Source organism: Lepidothrix coronata, unplaced genomic scaffold (assembly GCF_001604755.1).
Source record: "Lepidothrix coronata isolate B3197 unplaced genomic scaffold, Lepidothrix_coronata-1.0 Scaffold93, whole genome shotgun sequence".
Classification (NCBI taxonomy): Eukaryota; Metazoa; Chordata; class Aves; order Passeriformes; family Pipridae; genus Lepidothrix; species Lepidothrix coronata.
In genome coordinates, this window is record NW_016690273.1 from 3,219,823 (window position 1) to 3,243,367 (window position 23,545).

General features: G+C 38.6%; 1 protein-coding gene across 3 annotated transcripts in view; it reads left to right on the forward strand.

Annotated features, from left to right (window-relative positions):
- Nucleotides 1–23,545, forward strand: part of EPHA3 (EPH receptor A3) — a 213,433-nt gene that overhangs the window by 160,967 nt on the left and 28,921 nt on the right. For 2 of the 3 annotated variants that reach the window (XM_017821891.1, XM_017821894.1), the window contains 6 exons: nt 5,260–5,422; nt 7,510–7,612; nt 8,062–8,129; nt 13,637–13,762; nt 17,727–17,912; nt 22,734–22,795. In XM_017821891.1, coding sequence (XP_017677380.1) covers nt 5,260–5,422; nt 7,510–7,612; nt 8,062–8,129; nt 13,637–13,762; nt 17,727–17,912; nt 22,734–22,795 — 708 coding nt within the window. The remainder of the gene's footprint in view (nt 1–5,259; nt 5,423–7,509; nt 7,613–8,061; nt 8,130–13,636; nt 13,763–17,726; nt 17,913–22,733; nt 22,796–23,545) is intronic. The other variant, XM_017821893.1, reaches the window with a different exon arrangement.

The following is a 23,545-nucleotide window of genomic DNA, read 5'->3' on the forward strand; positions in this document are numbered from 1 at the left end:
GGATCAAGTCCAGATCCAGGGCTTGAGAAATCAAGGAGAACCAGCTCATACTTCTTCTTCCCCAGCTTTATATGCTCAGCATGGTGCCATATAGTGTGGGATATCCCTGTGTTCAGTTAGAATCAGCTGTCCTGTCTGTGTCTCTTCCCAAATTCTTGTGCACCCTAAGCCTTCTCCCTGGTAGGGTGGTGTAACAGACAGAAAAGGCCTTCACACTGTGTAAGCACTGCTCAGCAAGAACAAAAACATCTCTATATTATCAAACCTGTCTGTTTCCAGTGCAAATCCAAAAACTACCTACTAGCTTCTCTGAAGAAAATTAATTCTACCCCAGCCAAAAACAGCACAGGTGATTTCTTTTGGGTTAGTTGCTCCAAAGGGAGAGATTTTTTTCCCCACTGTGTGAATTCATTTTATTTTAATTAAATCACCAATAAGTTTTATTTGTGTGTTTGTTGATTTTGGATGTTTTGATCATTATTCTACACTGAAATTGGGGGTTTCTGTTCAAGAAAATTGTCCCCTTCCAGCGCTGTTGTGTGCACAGACAGAGCATGAAGCTATTCCCACCGGCTGTGTCCACTCTTATGGAACAACTGGTTGTCATAAGACAGCTTTATAAGGCAACCAACCAGTCTTAGGAAGCTGATCTTGCACATGTGTTTCTTCCCTTTGAAGTCTGTAATCAGGAGTTCATATGCACCAGACAGTTTTCTTAAACCAGAGAGAGCCAACTGCTTGACAAAAGGAGCCAGACCATTTAGAGCAAAAAGGCTTTTAAAAAACCAACCTTCTGGCACCAGTGTTTTTTAATGTGTGTTCTGCAGTCTGCTGGGGAGTCAGAAGCCTATTTCTCAGGGTTTATGAGGGAAAAAAGGCATATCTATTGTCAGGAGACTTTAATCTATTGTTCTTTTAAGCTTTGCAAATTATAATAGGTATAAAACTAATGCTCTGTTAAATTTACTTGAGGCCAGAGAAGCCTGTGCTGGACTGTTACTATTCATTCCTTCCCCAAACACGTTTGGAAGATGATGCTTTTTAATCTGAAATCTCTAAGCATGCCTTCTTCACTCTTTTTTTTTGAAAAGAGATCTTTCTTTATAAACCAGTCCAGTCCAGTCTATTTGCTTTTCTGCTTCAGAAATAATCTTGGTTGTGCTCATCAGAAACTGCACTGCTGTAAAGTGGCAATTGCTAGGAAATAAACCCTTCACATTTAACAATCTGGATATTTCCCCTGACAAGTCACTTCTGATTGCTGGTAGATGATTGATGTGGAGCCATTCTTTTCCATCCTGCTTGTTTTTAGTTGACATACCTTTTGTAATCTCTTAGAAATTAAATGATAGAGCATTTAATAGAGTAATACAGGTCAGCCCAATTCTCTCGTACACCTTGTTTGTGAAATTATTTTGCTATGCTGTTCTTAAATTTCAAAGAATATGTGATATTTATGGACAACTGCATGTTACTGCTATTTAAGATGTTAGAATAAATTTGGAATAAGAATAGAATGTCATGTATCTAAATTATGATGCTGTGTAGTTTTTCTAATGCATTATTCACATAAAATATGTGGAAAATATTTATTTTCTACAGGGAGAACTAAATAAACCATTCAGTGGGTTTTTTCATCAATGATTGCACTTGTGTAGCTGAGAGAGTAGAGCTTTATATGTTTGTAGGGAGATTAGAAACTACAGTTTTGGAAAACTATTTTAACTTTTTGGAATGAATCAAAGTGGTTTAGGGTGGAAGGGTCCTTAAAGACCACCTAGTTCCAAGTCCCTGCTCTAGGCAGGACCACTTTCCACTGGACCATGTTACCTAAAGCCTCATCCAACCTGGCCTTAAACACTTCACAGAATTATGAGCTGAGAGTGGCAGTTTTTTTCACTCAGTGTTTGAAATAGAATTGTGTTTTTTGTAAATCTTCAGGGGCCAATTATAAAGCCCCAGTCACTATTTATTCAAAACATTTAAAAGAAATAAAATCTTCTTACAGGGAGATACAGTATGGAACGTCTAGGCATTTGTTTTAGGGGAAGGGATAACATTTTGTTAGAAGTTAATGGTGCTAAATGACACCCCAGGTTAGTCCATCCATACAATGCTGTGCTGAATTCTAAGTGTCTGGGTTATTAAAGCGCACAAATAACAAAGCCATGGTTTTTTTCTTACACAAGCCATATACTTTGTTCCTTCCTTGTCCTTGTTCACATAATTATGTTCTCTTGTAGGAGTATCTTGTTATGCAAAGATACAGAAAAAAAGCCATCTCCTAAATACCACTCATAAACTATTAATTGTTTCAATTAAATATGCTCCTTACAATTATGCCAACTAAATCCCACACATTTTATTAAGGTGAAGTCTTCCGCAAGCAGTGAGTGATATTTAGTTGCAGTCTCTCATAGCTAAAAGAGATTTGCTTTTGCCATCATAGAAATTATGTGCTCAGTAGACTGGTTAAAACCAACACGTAACTGTGCACTTTGTGCTCTTTCTGAGGCTGATTAAGTAAATTATATGCAAATGCACTTTGTTGCTTTTAGAGTAGGTAGGCCATGTATGCTCCATGAGATTTGTAGGAAATGTTATATCAATGAAGATTTCGCATCTGGCAATAAGGGAAGCAGTATCAGGACTGTAGATCCCTCCCAAAGATGTGTAGTCAGGTACTGGCCTCTTAAGTGTACATGAATCTGATGGAACAAAATGTTATAATATATCCTATCTGAAAAAAGGACATACCAATCACTAGTATTGCCACTATAAATTTTAAATGTCTTCAAAATATGTCTTTTATAAAACATTATAAAATGTCATTTGCAAATGAGACACCAACAGTAGTGTGGTTTGCTTCCCAGTAAAGATTGTGTCTGGTAAACTATGCAGAAACATTCAGGAAGAATATGCTTTGTGCATCCAAGTTCAAATTTATCATCAGAGTGTTTGATTTAAGTTCTGCCTTGCAAAGCCTGACTCTCCTTTTTGTGTATCCCCTCTGCTTATGGCAGCTGTAGTGCTGTATCTATGAAGTTTTACTTTATCCCCAAGAAAGATAAACTTGGGCTTTTATGTGGTGTTTCACTGATTTGATTACGAGTAACATAAAAAATGACTTACAAAATATGTGTGTAAAAAGCTTCCCATAAACTGAGATACCATGACATCCTCCATACCATTGTTTTAAAAGTTTATTTTCCAAGTTCCATTGAGGATTATTAACAGACAGGGCCATGACTATATTTTCCCTTGCACATTTGTATCTGCACCAGAAGGAAATGTTTGCATTTCAGAAAAGCAGCCTGAAGCAAGATCAAAATGTATGTCTAGTCATAGCATACACAAAAGATTTTGTGTTTTAAAGACAAGATTATTATGTCTTTGAAATTAAAATAGTGGCCTACATTCAACTGAATGATGAGATAAGGGAAGCCTGCAAATTATAATACTAGGCCTTTGTTAGTTCAAAAAATAACTAATTTTACTCAAACCTGTTAGTACTTTAGAAAGTCTTCCTGTAAATTTTCTCCCCTGAATTTATAACAGAAAACTTTTTAGAGAAGTACTGGGAAACTCTGAGGAGGTCTAATGCTGATTTCCTTTTTATTTTTAGTGTGTAAAGAAAATGGCCATGATAAACACTTCTACAGTCATTCTTTGAAGACTAGGTCTAGCTCACCCTGTCTGAGGTTTTGATTCTGGGTGTTAATTTTTAGGCACAAGCTTAGCTACTTGTTTGGTTTCTTTTTTTTGTTTTCCTTTTTTCCTTTCACTGTGATTTCTCATGTGCATAATGTTGAATATTACATGGAGATTCTGGCAATCTCCTTAACAATGGTGTAAATGTTTCTGTTTCTCTGTATCAAAGATTGCCAAGAACAGAGTACTGAGGCTTCTTTAGCACCAAAGTGAACAGTTTCTGATGTCTGCCTACTAACAGAATATCCCAACTTTATTACTGCAGACAGCACTGCAGAGTAAACACACTAAAACAACTCCAGTCACTTGAACTTTACACATGAAGGTGAAATGGCTTTGGCAAGGAGTGTGTAGAGTATTTTCCGGCCTCTGTACTTGTGTACGGGCACTCCAGTGTTGTCAAAGTTAAAATATCAGACCCTCACAAGTTAATGCAATGCCACAAAAAAAACCAGTGGGAATTAGGTGAGATTCTTTGCATCCGACAGACCTTAACTCAGTTTCTGTTTTCAAACAGGCAAAACTCAATGGGTTCAGTGTTTTGCAGAGTGTTCAAAGCAAAAGGACAGTATCTGAAATCCCCACCACCTCCAGAATAAAAAAGCTCATGGTGGGGAACCTAAACAATTGAGATTCTCACAGCTTCCCACATGTGTGGCTGCTGTCCAAGATTTTTTTTGAGACAGTTCCAGCTGCCATATTGAGGAAGCCAAAAATATTCTTTTGGTACAGGATGGCTTTAGTAAAATAAGCAATACCTCAGGCTCCAAATGCATGCTTAAATTTTAAGATTATGTGCTTACAGTGGGGCTGAGGCACACTTTTATGAGAATTAGCTTTTTACACAGTGTGAAGTGTATCCAAATGTACTAAATTACAAGATAGTCCTCTTCTTACTTTATATAAAAAGTCATTATGTCAGAAATAGGTAACTATTAGGCAAAGTGTGGTTGTGAGTGTGGTCCAGGAGAGAGTTCAGGGAGTTTTTGCCCAAATGACGATGAACATGTCTATCTTATAGCTTTTATAGCATAATAGAAAACCAGTTAAATTCACCTTTTCACTGAGCTGAGGACCCTGAGTGGAGTTTCTCTTCTGACTGTTATGAAGGTAACTACTTGTCTTGTAAAATGCAAGGCAGTAAAAACTGTATCCTGCAAACATCTCTGCAGGGCCCTAAAATGTCCAAGTTGACCTGTTACAACTTCGAGTTCAGTGCATTAGGCAAATCTGATTTACATTTTTTAAATAACGTTCTTAATAATTTTCTTGTTGTATTACAGACTATTACAAAATTATGCAAAGCCATTTAATAAAATGTCATATTCTCAGTATGTCTAGTATTCAATATATAGCATAAGGCCATAGAAAATCTAATGATTTAGACTTCTTGCTAAGAGGTGATTGAAAATGAATGCTTGTACAAGGCTATAAACATTCAAAAATATCCAGTTCTCCCCAGGTCATTTGTACTAATTTAGTGTCTACCACCTCTTGTTTCTGTTTTTTAGGGTGTGGTTTTAATATGATAATTTCTCTTTTCAAAAGCAGGAACAAGAGACAAGCTATACCATTCTGAGAGCCAAAGGCACCAATGTTACCATCAGTGGCCTCAAACCTGATACCACCTATGTCTTCCAAATCCGAGCCCGAACTGCAGCTGGATATGGGACAAACAGCCGCAAGTTTGAGTTTGAAACCAGTCCAGATTGTATGTATTTGTTCAAATGGTGCATACTGACATCCTGCCAGGTTTATGAGTGATTTGGATGGCTGCTTTCACTCCTTTTCTAGTTTAGGAAATATGTCTCATAACTATTTAGGATATGTCTTTCTTGGTACTGTTACTGTATAAGTTTATATTTTATCATTAAACCTGAAACATGCTATAAAGAGTAAACCATAACTATCACAGGTGGTATTTTCTTCCATTCCCTATCCTAATTCTACCTCATGCCAGAATTGATACCTTGCTAGACCATGGCTCTTGTTGAGAGAGGAGCTTTGAGAGAAAAACGGGTTCACAGCCTCATGCTGTTCCAAATTTGTGGCCTGAACCCTAGGGACTATAAACCTCTGCTCCTGGAGAATTGATATTATATGGGTCCATTGCTCCTGGGTAATTCTCGTGTTACTGCAGATTGCTGATGCCTCTGTGTAGCCTTGAGACGAAACGTGCACAGGCTAGGAAGGATGGTCACTCAGCTGAGTTGCTGGTCAGGAAGTTGAACTGTTTGGGTCCCTTCTCTCTGTCACTGCATTTCTGGGTGGTCCTGGGTAGTTATTTAATAGCCTGGCACTCCTTTTTCTTTTCTCTAATACGTAGATAATAATATTACTTAACTGATGACCTTATAGGTGTTCTTTACAAGTTTGGTTATTGTATCAGAAAGGCTCTTAATAGAGTTCATAGTCTTAAATGTTGCTTTCTCATCACTTGGTATTATACGGTTCATCAGACCTTCTGTTTACTAGAAGTTGGAAGTGGCTTAATGCATCAAAAATCAGCCTTTGCTGAACTGCCCATTTACTGATACAGACTGATGATGAATAACCAAAGACTTTTTGCTTTGTGGAAGGTCAGTCTTTCACTAAAGGCTCATGTCTGCTGCTCAGATTTATAACACAACTGAGGACTATAATTCTGATACATTCTCATAAGGCTTATTCATGTACTCATGATAAGGCTTGAGAACTCATGGTCTAAGGAGTGTTCTGCTAAAAGCAACACATTCTACCAAGAAGAGTAGCATCAAGCCAAATGGTCTTTCACTTGGCTTACATGTGTTTTTTGAGATAGGTTATGGATCTCATTCCCATTTCTTCCACCTCAGCTCTTATTCTGAAAAGCAAATAAGCTTCATGTTTAAAAAGCAGTTACAAATTGCTGTTGTGATGACTAGAAACTTTGGCATTCTAGTCGAAAGTAGAACGCAAGATAGGACAAACGATTACAGCAAGGAGAAAGAAATCAGTTGCAGAGATGAAAAATTTATCCACTTAGAGTTTAATGGGTTTTCTCTGCAAAGTAATGTAACAGAAAATAAGAAGAAAAGAAAAAAGGAGAAAAAATGTGAAAGGTGACAGGAGACAAGGGTGCACATCTCAAGTTACACATTTGAACAAAAAATTGAATAACTTTGTTCCTGTTGCCAAGTTATAACTGAGTGCAGTTTTGGGTCTGTAATAGGCAGAGGTTAGGAATGCTGTGACTCCAATCAGGCATGTACAGGGCAGAAAATAGCCCTTATTTTTCCTGTAGCCATGGATTACCCATCAATAGTCCTTCTATCTGCTTCTGCATGCCCATGCTTTACACAACCTTCATGTGGATATTGCCAAGGTTAACTGGGAAACTTAACTCCTTAAAGCCCTTTCCATCACACAAAAAAGGAAAGTAAGGGTGGTGATTATTGACTGACTGGGATTTCTTGCCAAGGAGAAATTCCTTCTGACCACGGCAAAATATATGTATGTCACAGCACGTGTGTTTGTAGTTGTGTATGTGTATGTATAAATATCAGTTTACCAGCAGTTGCTAGAATCAGCAAGTAAAAATCAACAGTAGCAGAAACAACTTTGGTACATTGTCAAAGGTGGTCAGAGCCTTATATTTTCTTCCCTTGTATTTATTTGTTTGATGAAAAATTATGTAGCAGATTAAATATCTGTCAGGACACCAAATGCTATAGAGTGATGACTTAACCTGTCTGTTCCCTATATGCATGTCAATTGTGGTGTAATCACTGCTATGTGTGTGTAAGGTTATTTATATATATTTTTGTGTTAACTTTCCAGCATTCTCCATTTCCAGTGAGAACAGCCAGGTGGTAATGATTGCCATTTCAGCAGCAGTAGCCATTATTCTGCTCACAGTTGTGGTGTACATCTTGATTGGGAGGTTAGTTTTTTGTCTGATTTGCACATTTTCTCCCTCTTCCATTTCCCTGAGGGGCTTTGATGAGCGGGCGGGTTGAGTGTCGTCCTGGTTTGCAACCTTTTCCTTTGTCTGCTGCCCAGGAACTCCAAATCCTGCTTCATAGTTGGTAATGAGCCCTCTAACATCAGCAGCCCCAATCACACAGCAGTTGTTAAAAAAATGCTATAAACACATTCTTAGGCAATTGTAAAATTAAACTGTAGGGGTCAAAAATCAACAAATCCTCTCATTAGCCAATTTCCTCAAATTCCCCCAGAATATCACATGCCTCTATAGAGCACAGAGAATGTAAATTTCATTAAACTTTCAAACAGGCATTTAATTGTGGAGGAAAAACATTTTATTCTGTTTCCACCTGCAGTTAACACGTAAAATTCTCTATATTACTATTTTTTTTCTGTTGCTTGTAGATTCTGTGGATACAAGAAGTCCAAACATGGCACTGATGAGAAAAGACTGCATTTTGGGAATGGCCATTGTAAGTTACTGAAGCCTTTTAATGCCTCCAGATCTGTTGAATTCATCTCCTAAATAACTGGTGGTTTTCAATTTAAAAAAAAAAAAAGAGTCATACCTCACTTAAACCAAGGTGAAATTAAGAAGAGAATTATCTCTTCTCTTGTGGGTAAAGAGATTTTCCCCAAACAATTATTCTTTGTTTCAAATTCTTTTATCTGTGTTCAGGTTAGCAGTGAGCAAAACATCACTGTCTATGTTCAAACAATACATGTGATATTGATTGTGCTGTGCATCACTGAAGGGCAGAGTGTAACTGCAACTTCCTCATTATCAGCTTTATAAAGTCTAAGAAATATTTTTTTTCCTCCCCAAAGTAAAATATAAAATTAATTTAAAACTGTCTTGACCACTGAAGGGACTGTGAAAATTGTTTGCTTGACAAAGTTGACCCACTAATAATTTAGTTTGGAATTATTCTAAACATATGGAGTGATAGAGATTAGCTTCTTAAATTAATTGCTAAGCAAGTGTCTCGAAGTAATGGGATTTTTTTAAATCCAGCTCTGTTTACAAACGTGTTTTGTTCAAGTCCTGATTCCCCACTGGCAAGAATAAATATGTCTGTGCTTTCATTGGGTCTCATCCAGGGCTAAAAGAGCCTTTCCACTGACTTATGTTGTCTTTGCATCACAAAAATTGGATGAAACACGTTCAAAAGTCGAACCCAAAGCCTATCTATTTTTGATGTTTATGTACCTATTTTTAATAAAGCTAAATGGGGCTTAATTCATGGCTGCTCTGGGTCATTCAGCAATGACCTGTGAAAGGAAAAGTGTGGACCAACATCACATCCAGGAGATGCTCAGGGGAAGAATCTCCATCCATACTCTCTTTCAAATAGAAAGAAATTAGTTTTGAAGCGGGAGAAGCTGAGGGGAAAATAAGTTGATAGCTTCATTCCTGATCAAGAGTAAAGGGGGATTTCTTGGGGTTTTTTAATAGCTGAATTTTGGACTTTTTCATCTTTACAGGCAAAGATAACGCCCTTCATAGACACCAAGACCCAGAAATTCCTTTTTTGCGTGTCTAATGAGCATGGGCTTAATAAGAAGCAGTAGTTTGTCTTTGAAACAGTTTCAGCTATGAATGTCCTGCTAAACCATGAAAACTATGTTGAACCATATATTTCTATTGCTTAGCGTGTTGTAAGGTGAATGTACTTGAGGGTTTTTTTGCACACAACAGTGGTGCTGTACCATCTGCAAGAAATGGTACATAATCAGGTGCCACCTCACCAAATATAATTGAATCAACATTTTAATGAGGGATTTACCTGCAGCAGTGGGAAATTAGGACTGCTTCCAAATCCTCATGACAATGGCATGACTGTTCTCTGACTGTTCAAGTTATTACTGCTGTAAGTTTGGAGCCCATCCTTGTCTCCAGGGAGCCATGACCATGAATATCCACAACATGTGTCTCCTTCCCCAGCACTGTCAGGGGATACTGAAGCTGGAACAGTGGATTTGCTTCATCAAGCCCAACCAACTATTCTCAAAAAAAAAAAAAAATCTATAGGGTTACATGTGGCCCCATAGAATTAATGCTTCATCATCCAAATTTAATGAGGTTATAAAATAAAAGCAGCCAGTAAAATAAGTGTCACAGACAAATAACAGGTCAGAATTTGCTCTCTTTACTCCCACACAATGGAAAGTTGCAATCACTATTCTTAAACATGTCAGTACTGTTAAATTCCTGTGGATTAAATTGCTTTTAATTTGGTTTTAGATATTTATGTACTGTTTTCTGAGCAGTGCCATGCTGATTCACTGTGTAGTAAGAACAGAGCCAGTTATGGACCTGATATTTCTCTTAGAAGTTCTTGAAAATTATATATTATAAACCTTGCAGATATTTATCTGTTAGAATTTGTATGTATGTACGTGTGTGGCTGTTGAAGCTTTAATCTACCAAATTGCAGTCTTTCCCAAAGAATAAGAAAATTGCTCCTATGAGCTAAAAGAGGATAAAACAACTTCCATGGCTGTCGTAAACTTTCAGCGTCTTAATGCAGCAGCTGGTTTATTTCGGTCAGTTTATTCTGAATTACTTTTAAAAAGACTCCAGCCATGAACTATTCCCTGCAGCATTATTACAAATCCTATAATATCACTTCAAAGGAACGAAAACGTTTCACCTCCTCAGATCCTCTCCCTTTGCCTTCTTTGGCTGGGCCCTTTTTATTTTTTTGCTACATTTAGGGCAATTCATGCTGTTAAAATGAAAATGTAAATTATTATGTTTGCACAGAATGAGCTGTAAAGTAGTAGAGCTTAACACATGTGCACGTGTTTATTATCTGTATTTCATGACAGAACCCAGTTACTATGCAGCCTGCCCTTAATTATTGGTGTGAAGGGATTATTCTCCTTGCAGTCACCATCACCTGATCTTGGGAACCTCTGGGGTCAGCATTAAAAATCTGAAGCCAAAAACCCCACAGACTTTTAATTGTTATTTTTATTGGGGGTATGAGGGAGCCTGTAATATATATTCAGCATGGAAGGAAAGGAACATTTACAAGATCTTTAACCAACAGCAATATACAGCCAATTACTTTTTGTTTTACTTGCAAGTAATTCTGTAATCATCAGGCTCTTGAAGGAAACACAGTCGGCATTTAAGGCCATGCGCACCCAGCCCTTGTGTTCAGAACATGGCTCTTTGCATTGTTTGCAAGGCAATTAGCTTGGGAACTCAGTTTTGTCATTTCTTTGTCAATTCTGAGGCCAATAAATCTCCATAAAATTGATTTTTTTTTCACTAGGGATTGTTTGACAAAACAATTGTGTGCTCTAACTAATGGTCCAAAGGTATTTTTTTCCCATCTGTGTAATCCCAGCAAAAAAGGTTTAACTATTCTAGAAAGAAGCTTTTAACTATTCTAGAAAGAAGGTTTTAACTATTCTAGATGTCAAAATTGATGCAGTACCATAATGCCAAGCTGTAAAGGATACTCCTGAGTGGGTTAAAGCGGTGTTTATAGGAGGAGTTAATATCCTTTATGAGACCAACTGGTATAGTTAGGAAGAGCTAGAATACACATCGAGGAATGTAGGTTTTGTGTGAGAAGCAGAAAACTTCAAGCTGGTTATTTCACTTTTTGTTCATAAAATATATTTTTATTATAAAATGAATACAGAGGCAGGCACACAAGGCACTGGGTACAAACACAAGCAGTGCTGTGAGCCAGGAAGAGGGAATGAGGTTGTGCTTTGCCTTCAGCATCTTTGCTGGAGGCAAAGTTTGGGAATGGTCTCTTCCTCTCTAGTCCTGCTGGAGGAAGAGATGTGGAGAGTTTGAAACTGCCCTTAAAATCATTCAGTCGTTTGAAGTAGCACTTGCCCTGGGCAAACAAACAATCCCTGGCCAGGAAACTGTAGAGGAGGACAAAATAAGAACATGAAAGTTTGGGCAACTGAGGACTGTGGGGGGAAGCAGCAGGTCCACCGAGCCCCTGGAGCTTGAGGAGCTTGAAATTTTAAATGGTATAAAGCCTTTCCCATGAGAACAGTGAGGCTAATTAAATGTTCCCATGGACACAGCAGCCTGGAGTATTAGGGAGTTGGCCAGCTACCTCAATAAAGCTGCCTGCTGCGCTTAGCCAGCAGACACCCTTGTCTCATCTCTCTCTTCGTGTGCGTGTGTCTACTTTCTCTACGGACCAAAACCTAACGATACGACAGATACCTTGCGACAGAGGACTAGAACCAGTTTTTATTAAGAACAGCTCTCTGACATCCTTATATGTACTGGCAGACAGATTGAGTCAGGGGTGTTTTTTTTCATGTTTCATGTTTTTAGTTTTTTTTCTTGTTGGAGGACTTGGAAAGAAAAGGTTTGAGTTAATATGGGCTCTTCTTAGTATAGTCGTAAGAACTTCTCAGGTTGGCTGTAGCAACACGTTTTGTTACTTGCCTTCCTGTCTGTCATGGTTTGAGATAGCCCCAAAATCTAATTCCCTAGTCCTATCCCCCTGTCACATCTCAATCCAATGTGAGATGGGTTTTTTCCAGACAAAACACACCAGACTCCAAATGGGGGAAAGGGAATATATTACAATGACTGTACAAATAAATATTATAATACATTATACACACGATCACAACTGTCTCTACCATGACATAAGTATTTACAATGGATCAGATCTCTTCTCCCCTCCAAATAAAAGTCCAGGAGGGAAGAAGGACAGATTCCTTCCAGTCTCTAAGCAGAAGTATCTTCTACAGCAGCAGTCATCTGTCCTCTTCACATGCATGCAGCAGCTGATAGCTGGATCTCTGCCAGCACTCACGAGGGAGGTATCCAAGCTCCCTCAGCCCCTTGACGCAGGTAAAGGGGTCTTCCTTGGGCTACGTCACCCCAGACAAAGGTCATTCCACCACGGTCATATCACGAGACGCAGGGGGTCTTCGTGACAATCTGGTATCTTCAGGAGATTCAAGCTCCTTGCAGGGCCTCTGTGCCCTGCCTCAGGCTGGCTGCGAACTTCTTTGTAGCTTGCAGCAAGGGAGGGCCCCCAAGGCCAACCTCCCACACCGTCCTGGCTGAGCTCTCAGGACAACTGAGCTTCTCAGCTCCTCTCTCTCTCCGGTGCTGCATGTCCAAAACTCCTCTCCAAAATAGGAGTCCATGTCCCTCCTTTCCCAGAGGTCTCAAAGGAGTTGGGGGGGGGGGGTCTGGTTCAGTTCTGACCCCCAAAAGCTCTGTCTCTCTGCTGCTGACTCTCTTTTTCTCGACTCTCCTTCCAAGAGTCCTCTCTGCAGTGCTGCATGCCTCTGTTGCTGCTTGGTCTTATCTCTCCTGGCTCTCTGCCACCCTTTCTCCGGTCAGTGTTGGTCTGTCGCTACTCCTGCCGCTGCCCACGGTGGAGAAAACATCTCCCAGCATAACTACAGACAGTTAGCTCAGTCTAACACAGTTCCAAGTCTCTGCAGTCCCCCCAGCCGGGGCCGGGAAGGGGCCAGAGCCCTCCAAGGGGCTCCGAGCCCATTCCTCGTGGCTCACAACATGACCACCTCTTCTACCACAACCAAACTACAACTCTTCCATTTGCTTGTTTGTGGTATGTTTACATTTTGCAGGAGCGCAGATTGGACAAAACTTCAAAACTTCCAGGGGTTACCACCCCTTGGGGGTTACCACTTTTTAGCTTCAGGGGGAAAATCTGGTTAAAACCGCTACACTGTCATTACTCTAAAAAGGACAATATAAGGCAGCATCTAAATGTAGCAGCACGGAGGGGTGAGTAGTATTTTAATATTTGAAAAGCAGTTAAATACAAGTGCAGATGTACTTTAGTGTCTCCAGTTGTATTAAGATTCCTGAAGACCCATAAAAATCAGTTTGATTTGAAGAACACCTTTTTCTCCTATTGGTTTGGTTTCCATTGTCTCATGAGCTTTCTTTAAAAGGATTAATTAAGTCTAGTAACATTTTCTCTCTGAATTTGTTTTTCCACAGTAAAACTCCCAGGCCTGAGAACTTACGTAGATCCGCATACATATGAGGATCCCAATCAAGCTGTGCATGAATTTGCCAAGGAACTGGATGCTTCTAATATATCCATTGATAAAGTAGTTGGAGCAGGTAGTGACCACCAGATATATTGAACTAAAGATACTTTTTTGCTGTATATACTGTTTTAGATCTTTGGGTTTATACTTGTGACTGAAAAGAAAATTTTGTAAAGTCTTCAAATTAGTAGGTCCTATTTACAGCTGGTTTCAGTGCATGTGAAAAGTTAAGTGCACACAGTTCTATTTTTCTTTTTTTTCCTCAAAGAAAGCAGATAGCAAGGCAGCTTTTCAAAGGACACCAAGACCACCCTTGGATGCAGCAGAGTTGAGAGTGAAAAAGATTGTTCAGCTTCACTTCTGTGCTTCTCTTTAAAATCTGTCAGCAAAGCACAGAAAATGTGCTCTGTGAAGATGTTTTCCTTTTTTTTCCCCTTAAAAGGACTGTTGACTATTATACCTTGAGTGAAACCACAAACTCATTTCATACCAGTCACGATGAATGCATCACACTGCAGTCACCTTTGGTCATTGGATTGATTTTGGTCACTGCTTTGCATTTGAGTTATTGATTTAGGAAGAAGGGGTTGTCTGTCTGATAACTGATTTGTCTGAGCCATAGAGATGCCATGGATTGTTGGGTTTACAGAAAACAAACTGGTGAAATGAGCAGATTTTGTAACAGAGGAGCCAGATTACAGAAAGTCTCATTACACTGAGACTGTGTTGCAATGCAACATATAGTCCTGATAGGTTGTGTGCCACTCCTTGAAGTGGCAGATTGTCTCATTGAGTCAGAAGATCATGAAGTGCTAGCTTTCCTGCTATATTAAAGCATTTGTGAGAAGTACTGTTGATTTTTAATCCATTGAAAAATGCCAATTATTTTGTTATTGAATTTTTTTTTCTCTCTAAATATATGATTTGGATTAAAATCATGAAATGTGAGAGAGGCAGACTCACAGTGCACAGCAAAAGATTTTCAGTTGGAAAAGGTGTAGAACCATACTACTGTGCTCAGTGCATCTCCCAAATCACTCAGCAAAAAAAGAAACTGTTCATCCTCTCTTACCGAAGCTACTCAACTGTTTGTAGTTTGAAGTTAAGTTATTTTCTGGAAAGGTTGAATTTTTGTTCCTTGCTGGTTTTAATTTTGCCCCACAAGAGTGCACTGTTCTCCACCATCTTCAGTCAAGGCAGCAAAGCTCTGCTTACTGCACATAATAGAGAATTAGTATAAGGATAGAGAAGGAGGTTGTTGTAAAGTTTAGTCCAGGGACAGTGTATTTCCTCGCAAGACTTTCAGGAGCCTTTGTTCACAAATGTAAGCTTTCTAAATTTGGGCTATGTGCGGTATATGAATCTAGAAAACAAGTTGCTGAGAATAAGTGATATGTCATGTTTTACCATTCAGTTGTTCTGATCTATTTTTAACCAAGATACACATTAGAATAAGAAGTAAACCAGAATTTGCCAAATATGGCCATTGTAAATGGAGTAAGAGTTTTCTGAGAAATTTCATAAGAGGAATATGTCCTAAAGGAGTCTGGTGTTTTAAAAGTAAGTCTCTTTGCTCCATTCCAGTGAAAATAACAGAAGATTCTGAGTTGGAAAGGACGCACAAGGATCATCAAGTCCAACTCTTAACTGAATGGCCCATGTGGGGATTGAGCCTGGCATTATTAGCAACATGCTGTAACCAACTGAGTGACAGAGGGTTCCTGTAGGTCCTCCACAATGAAGCTACATGAACTCAAGATATAATAATGCTATTTTTGGACACCGTATCTCAGATTTCTGTAGCCTGAAGTACATATGGCATTCTAGTTAGCATTTCCTATTACCAGTTGGTAGAGATGCCAACAGGAAGAGCCAAGCAGGGAAGAACAGATGAAAATCAGGCTGTAGAGTGCTGGAAGCATCCAAAATGAGTTTGTTCCTTTACACTGCTGTCACACTCAACTTGTAGTAGCTTTTACATTCAGACTGAGTGGCTCTGAGGCAGCTTCTTCAGGAACACTTCTTTCCTCCCCCCAAAAAAAGAAAGGCATTTCCTGCCTCTTGCTTGAGTCAATGCCTTATTTGAGTGAATGACTTGGTCTTTTCCTGCCCTTGTCCTTTGTAACACAAGTGTGAATGAAATCATAAAAAGACAGTGATTTGAAAAGAAGGGATTCATTTAACTGTGTTGGAGTGTGACGTAAGTAATGAGACCTTCAAGTCAGGCAAGTAATCTTGATATTCAGAAGTACTTTTCCAAGTGGTTTTCACAGCTTTAGCAGAAGTCTCTGAGAATAGAGGGTAGCTTACATAGCTTTGAAGATATACACAAGTGCAATAAGAAAATACTCTTGTCCAAAATAACCACAAGAAAAACACAAGGGATTTTAGTAGGAGCCTAAACATAAGAAAATCGAGGTCAGGAGCCACTTTTTCAGATTTTTCTTTACAGTAATTTTTTTTAAATAACTCACTTGTTTTTATGGATTCAGTTCAGCAAATCACTTGAAGGAGTTTAAATACAATTGGATTGTAAAATAATACTACAGAAAGTACTTTCTTAATTTGGGGTAGATTTAAAGATGTACTTTGCTGAACAAGGAAGTAAGAATTTGCTTTTCTTTCCAAGCTGAAATATACTTGTAGCATAACATCTTATTGATCAAAGTATTTCAATAATTTAGGGCCTACCTGTCCATGAACTTATTGGGAAAGTTTGCAGTGCCTCAGTGAGGATTAGAGCATCGCTGATGTTCAGGAGGTTTATGAAACATTCAGCTCTGATGCCTCTCCAGCTCTGAGGGAGTTCTGTGCACAGCAGTACAATCAGGATTTAAAACACAGCAAAGGAAGCTGATTTCAGAGTCTTCCTTTACTGGTTCCCTGGTCCCCTAAATTTACAGCAAATGGCATTCACTGATGTACTAAGTAGCCCATTTAAAAAGAAATTAGGATCTCCTGCAGAGAAATCTTTATATCATGAACAGCACTCCTAAACGATACCTATTTGCCTTCCACATGTAAACAGACACATCAGCCTGCAGGGCAGGTTTATGTTTATGTGTGTAGCATAATTAAAAATAAACACCTCAGGAAGGCTTTGTATGAAAAGCCATCATCCTCATCTCTTAAAATCAGTCCTTAGAAAGGGTCCAACCTTTTTTTCTTGAAGCATGCTCTGGCCTTGAAGTACTTGTGGCATCTGATTAATCACTCAAGTTCTAAACTGTCCAGCCATGGCTAAATGGGTTTAACTTTTCCTTCACAAAAGTTAAACCAATATCAGATACACAATTCTGGTTTTAAATGAAGGATTGATTGCTGGACTGCGTGCTGAAATCATAGCTATTTTCTCCATTGACAGTAACTGAACAACAGTTTTAAAAGCTTAGCTTGCTATAGCTTTTTGGACCATAAAAAAAATCAAGAAAATGGAATATGAAACTGGACCCTACAAGATTTATTTCAAGCCTTTTTTCCCCCCTTCTGTTTTCAAGATGTTCTTTGGTCTTATTTTTTTTGTGGAGCTCTAACAGTACTGGGCTGGGGTTGGTATTTGAACCGCAGCAGCATTTGCTCTTGATAAAGTATACTAGTATACTAGTCATTTTGGCTTTCAGAAGTTAAGTAACTTGGAACTGTACTGTCACTGGTAGAAACGCAGTTTAGTGTTCACAAGGATGCAGAACTATTCTGCCATTCTGATACTTCTTAATCAGTTAACGCTCCTACTGCTGTCTCAAAGTGCATCAACAGAAGCAGAAGGGGAACTTTCTGATCTCATTTATTCATTCCTCTGCTCTGCAGTCACCTGGATATGCAGAGTAAATAAGTGACATTGTCCAGTTTGACAGCTGGGGAACCCAAGGATGATAATGTGAAGCAGTTTGGACAAAAGGCCCCTTTGGAGTGATGATCCGTGGCCTTCCAGTGAACACCACTTCTTAGGGGCTTTTGCTGAAGGCTAAGTCTTCATTCTTAAATCCCTGTGAAATAACTACATTTCAGCTTTTGTCGCTTTTCCACTCTTTTTTCAGGGGAATTTGGAGAAGTGTGCAGTGGACGCCTAAAGCTGCCTTCTAAAAAGGAAATTTCAGTTGCTATCAAAACTCTGAAAGTTGGCTACACAGAAAAACAGAGGAGGGACTTCCTGGGGGAAGCAAGTATCATGGGACAGTTTGACCACCCCAATATCATCCGACTAGAAGGAGTCGTCACTAAAAGTAAGATATGATAGGGACATCTGTTTTGCATAGGAAGTGTCATGAGGTACCTCCAAACCTAAATCATTCTGTCATTTGCTGATCATTCAAAAAAACCCAGAAAAACACCCTAAATCTTTTTTTTTTTTCTCTGCAAGCCCCTCCAGAAATGCTGATGTTATGACCATGTCAATGTGTACCAAACATCCTCCAAAAGAGATAACAGCAGAAACACACAGCTTGTCTTTTGCAATGTATATTTTATTTCCTCAGAAGTAGGAAAAACAAATTACCCACGTGAAAACACCCATGTGAAACCCACACTGATGGATCCAATGAGGAGTGGGATTTGAGGCAATTGCCCACAGAGCAGCTGCACAACCTACACAGTATTGCTGCTCTCAGGCTACTGAGAACTTAGAAAAGAATTTAGAACTTACCCTGGCTTGGTGAGCTGGGGAGAATTGGGGAATAAAAGTAGTCTGCTTGAAAAAAAATATAGCAAATGTGGAGGAAAAAGGAGCTTGATGAGCTGAGGAAAATGGGGGAATAAAAGTAGTCTGCTTGAAAAAAAATATAGCCAAGTGGAGGAAAAGGGATCATTTCTGAAGAACACAGAAGCTCAATAATAAATTGACAGGTTTAATAAACTCCAAAGCTACAAATTGCTACAAAACGGCCAAGAGGCTCTGGCTGACAACCTGGTGGGAGTTGTGGAGTCTGATGTGTTAAGGTTTCCTAAATGCATTGAAGAGCTATGTTCTGCTCTCAGCTAACTCATTAGGTTCGTCATTAGCAGAAATTAATGAACAGCCTACCTGGGTGCAACAACTGGTACTAGGAAATTATTAAATGATTCCAAACCTTTTTCCTACATGGTTTTCATGCAGAGAAGTACTCCATGTATATTCAATATGTACCAGTCATCATGGCTGGGCTTCGCGAACGAAGATTTAGGAAGGCTCTATCCACATTTGTTACAGGCACGCTGGTGGCTAATGAGGGCAATACGAGACAGACGTATCCGATTGCAAAAGGCACAACAGAAAGACTCCTTAGATGGTATATTCTGCAAGACACGGTTCTTTCTGCGTTGAAGTATTAGGCTTTTAAAGATCCTAATGCTCCAGAATATAGACATCTTAGTAAAAATCTCAAAAAAAAAAGGCATGGGGCTTTAAGCTGTCAGTAGTAATATTGATTTTATTTCTGTGATTATATAGATATGTTTACTTAAAGGCATTTCCTAAATATGCCTTTAGGTTTTTGTTAAGGGTTTGGTTGGTTGTTTTTTTTTAATTGCTTGCTTCAAGGTTTCAAAAACATAGGTATGAAAGAATTTAATAGCCTACTGCAACAAAATATATAAAATAAAAACCCCACCAGTTTATGTCTAAAAATAATTAGTGACAGGTATGTAAAACCCTATATGTTATGAAGATACATAATTACAATTATAATAATAATGGCTTCTCTAGGTGTGATTCGTGAAAGTCTATTTTGCTGATTTAAATAACAAAGAAGTTATTCGTTATCTTAGGTCTCACAGCCCTATTAGGAAAGGGCTGCCATGTCTGCCTGTATAAATGAAGGTTACCTCCTGCTTTGTAATGGCACACGCTTTGCACAGTCAGAATAAGATTTGCAATCACGAAATCACTTGAAACACCAGCATCACTCTGTACACAGCTGAGCTAAAATCTATTTTGTTACATTTTGTATTCCTGGAGCACTTGAGAAAATAATTTAATTGCTGTGCATGCAGGAATTTGTGCATTGTTCTTGAACGTGCATTACTAATTCTATCTGTATTCTGTATGAGTGACTGTGAGTGAGCTTGCTACTCAGCTGTATTCACAGCAGAGTCCTGTCTGCTGGGGGGAGTCAGGTGTGCCAGCTGCCTGTCGCATCTATGTGTGGGACAGCGAGCTCTGAATATTCCCAAATGAAAAGCCGCAGGGATATACCACCCTCTCCAGACAGCTTCAGTACAGGAGTTGAGAAATCTGCTCTGGAGCTATTTGTCTCCATTTTGCTGCAAGTAATGTTAATAATTTAATTTCTTTAACGTTCTGTGGGGTGATAGAAGGACAAGAAGCTTGTGGGATTTGAATTTGTTTTGGTTTTTTTTTAAACAAACCAATATACTCTATGAATAAGTTAACAAGTGTTCATACTTTTTAATAATAGCTATTAAATCACACCTAAAAGGCATTAGTATATGTGCAGTCAGTAGAGAGCCTGTGGAGTATATGATGGTTCACTCTCAGGACAGGTAATGCATGATAAACAGGAGATATGACCTTTTCTTCATTAACCAAATTTTGCTTAACAGGTGGCCCTTAGTAATTCTTTTACTTTAGACACTAATTCACTTTTCACAGTAAACAGATCTTCTGAAGCAACTCCTGATGACTGCAATTGTCACAATCCCCCTAACAGGACCGTTTAGTTTGAGAAGTCCTCAAACTGGGGTGGCTCCTTTGCTCCAGTGCAGAGTTTTTCCTCTGCTTCTCATGGATTTCAGTTCTGCATCTTCCTGCTGCTACCCTGGTCTCCTGGGCACACTGTAGGCCTTAATAACTAGCATGCATGTTCTGCTTAGTTTACTAATAATTTACAGCAATTTGTAGCCTGTTAGTATAATAAACTTTGGCAACACTGTTGACACAACTTGTTATCATGTATAAAAGGCTCTCCTTTCATAAATGAATGAAGAATGTTCTTTTAAAGCTGTAGCATGTTGTTTCAGAGCATGTACTTCTTATTATGGGCACGTTTCCAACTTAATGAGAGTGAAACCCTGTGCTTAGAGTGAGCAAGGCAGGAAGATGCTCCTGTAATAATTTGAAAGTCATATCTTCTTACTCTAATTTAAATCTACTGATAAGTCTCATAAAATTGACTGAGTTTGTATACAAACCAGACAAATGTTTCCTGGTTTTGAGGTACATGGATTTATCATAGAAAGCTTTGGAGAACCTCATTGGAAAGGTCCAGCAGCATGTTCTGGGTGTTACCAGAAATCCCTTTGGGGTAACATTACACACAGACTGCAGGTTAGGGACTTTTGCTTGAAATATGCATTTCTTGCTAACAAGAGAAAGCACAAACAGATTGTTGGTTTGTTTTTTGGTTTTTTTTTTAGCTTTTCCATTGTTAGATTTTTTATCTGTACCATCTCCTTTATAATTCAAGAATAATGTTTTAGACAGAGTATTGGATACTAGTTAATTGATGACTGTCAATTACTCATTAGTGTGATTCCCACAGATATGACATATGTGTCATATGTCATATGTAAATGATATAACACATTTGCACCACAGAAAGTAGATATTTGAACCTATTAATCCATGTAAAGGGGACAAAGAGTTGTCTTGCCATTTTATTAAGCTTATTCTTTGAAACTACTGTTTCTCTTTCAAGTATTTCCATCTGTAGAACCTGTATTTTTGAAAAACCAGCAGAAAAATGAGTTGTTACCATTTACTTTGCTTTGTTAATGACTTTCCTGTTTTTAGTTAAACTGGGTACGTCTTTCAAGCATCATACTGTTCAGTTTTAGGAGTTAAAATTTCACCATGACTGCTATACAATGTACAGGCCTTAATCATACTTTTATGGTCAGATGCCTCTTCCTGTATTATATGTGAAATAATAATTCATCTCCTTAAATGACTTCATGCCCTTACCCACCTCTCCCTCTTTACCACAAAGAGAAAATAAACAAAGCTTTAGAAAATATTATGAAATAATAAAATCTGTATGATGGTAAAATATTAGCAGGGCAGTGACCTTTGTCTGTAAACTTCACCATAATCACATTAATTTTTGCATTCATTTTTCCCCAACTTATCAGAGTTTCATATAAGACCTTGGTTATGTTACAATATACTCCAGGATAGGAAGAATGGTTTCAAAAACTAATCTGAATATAGTTTTTAAAGATATTGAAGTAATTTCAAGAACACAGGGCTGTTTCCTTAGAGCTTGCTGCTGCCCCGTGGATGCAGCATGTTCAACTCCCATGCGGGTTTGTGCTGTCAGTGATCCCACCACAGCACAAGCCTGGAAGGAGGGATGGCCCCAGTACTGGAAAATAACCATGTTACAGCTCTGCTTTTCTTCCCAGTGCCCTGTGTTTTGTTCTGCACTTTCCTTTTCATCTTTATCCCCACCCCAACATTTTCCTCAGCTCATGGTACTGAAGCTTCTCTTCAAAGCTGAAGCTTCCTCCTCAAAATATGGAAGGTAAATAGTTTAAACGTATTGTAAATACCCTCCTGAGGGAGAGGGGTTTTGCTGTTGCCTCCATGGGCTCTATTTATTCTCTCTCTTACCTGAGGAATACATTTATTGTGCCCATGCAGCAGAGCAGTGTTCCATGGTCTTTCCCACCTGCATTGTGCAGACCAGGGCACCTTAAGAGAATATGTGACTCCCTCCACAGCAGGTGCCCAGTTCCCTTTCCAAAGGAACCTGTGGGCAAATGCATGGCAAGGTACAGCAATTCATTGTGTAAATTCAAGTTATGTGATGAATTATATTCAACAGTGATGGCTAGGACACTGTATACTGAAAATGTAGGATGCTTCACTTTGTTTCTTGGGACCTGAGTTGCTAAAATTCCTATCAGTTTATGCTGAAATCACTATATTTCTGTTGATGTCAGGGGAATCACAATTATGTTGTTTAGTTTGCCCATACATCTTTTAATTTCTTTCTAAATGTAAAATTATCCTTGGGGTTTGGAAGGTCTGAGAGCAATTCTGAAATGCTTGTTTTTACTGGTCATTATGTATTCATTTTAAATGCCTTACCCCTGTAATCTATTTGCAGGTAAACCAGTTATGATTGTTACTGAATATATGGAAAATGGTTCCTTGGACAGCTTCCTACGGGTAAGTGCAATAGAAAACTAAACAGTGCAGAACTGGCTCTTCTTCTGAACTTGTTCTGAAATTACTGCCACTCTGCTCTGATTCATCATCAGCTCTTGTTGCTTGATACTTCATTATTTTCATTTGGGTTGGTGTATATTGTGATGTGCTCAGAAAGCCAGGTAGGAATCTTCAGGTCGATTTTGACTGCTTGCAGTAAGCATTATTAAAAAATAAAGACAATTTTGGTTTCACTGGTATGTCAAATCTATTAAAAATGAACAAAACAGAACAGCATTCTGACACACAAAAAGGAAAATTGTTTTTCTGAAGGCTGAATTACATCTCTAATGCACTTATGCTTATCTGTTGGCAGCCTCTGTGTCTTTGCAAGTGATTTCCAAAATGAACGGATTTGTGGAAAATTTATCAGTAAACCGATAGTACTGAGTCAAAAGCTGTTTCTCTAAATATGAAAAGTTTAGGGAATAACCCCTTACCTGAGGATGTTAGATATGTTTAGCTAGCGAAGTTTATTGGCCTGTTTTCTTTCTCTAACCTTAGACATACTAATAATGCTGTTGATTTATCTTTGTTTTCCGTCAAAGTTGGTAGGGAGCCTAAAAAAATTTGAGTGCTCCCTGTGTCACCAAGATTTACTTGTGGCAAAACAAGAAGTGTAGAAGAAATGAAATCCCATCTGAGGGGAAACACTAGTTTAATTTTAATTTGTTAGGGCAAACTCAGCTGTGGCTGGGAGATTGCTTTGGT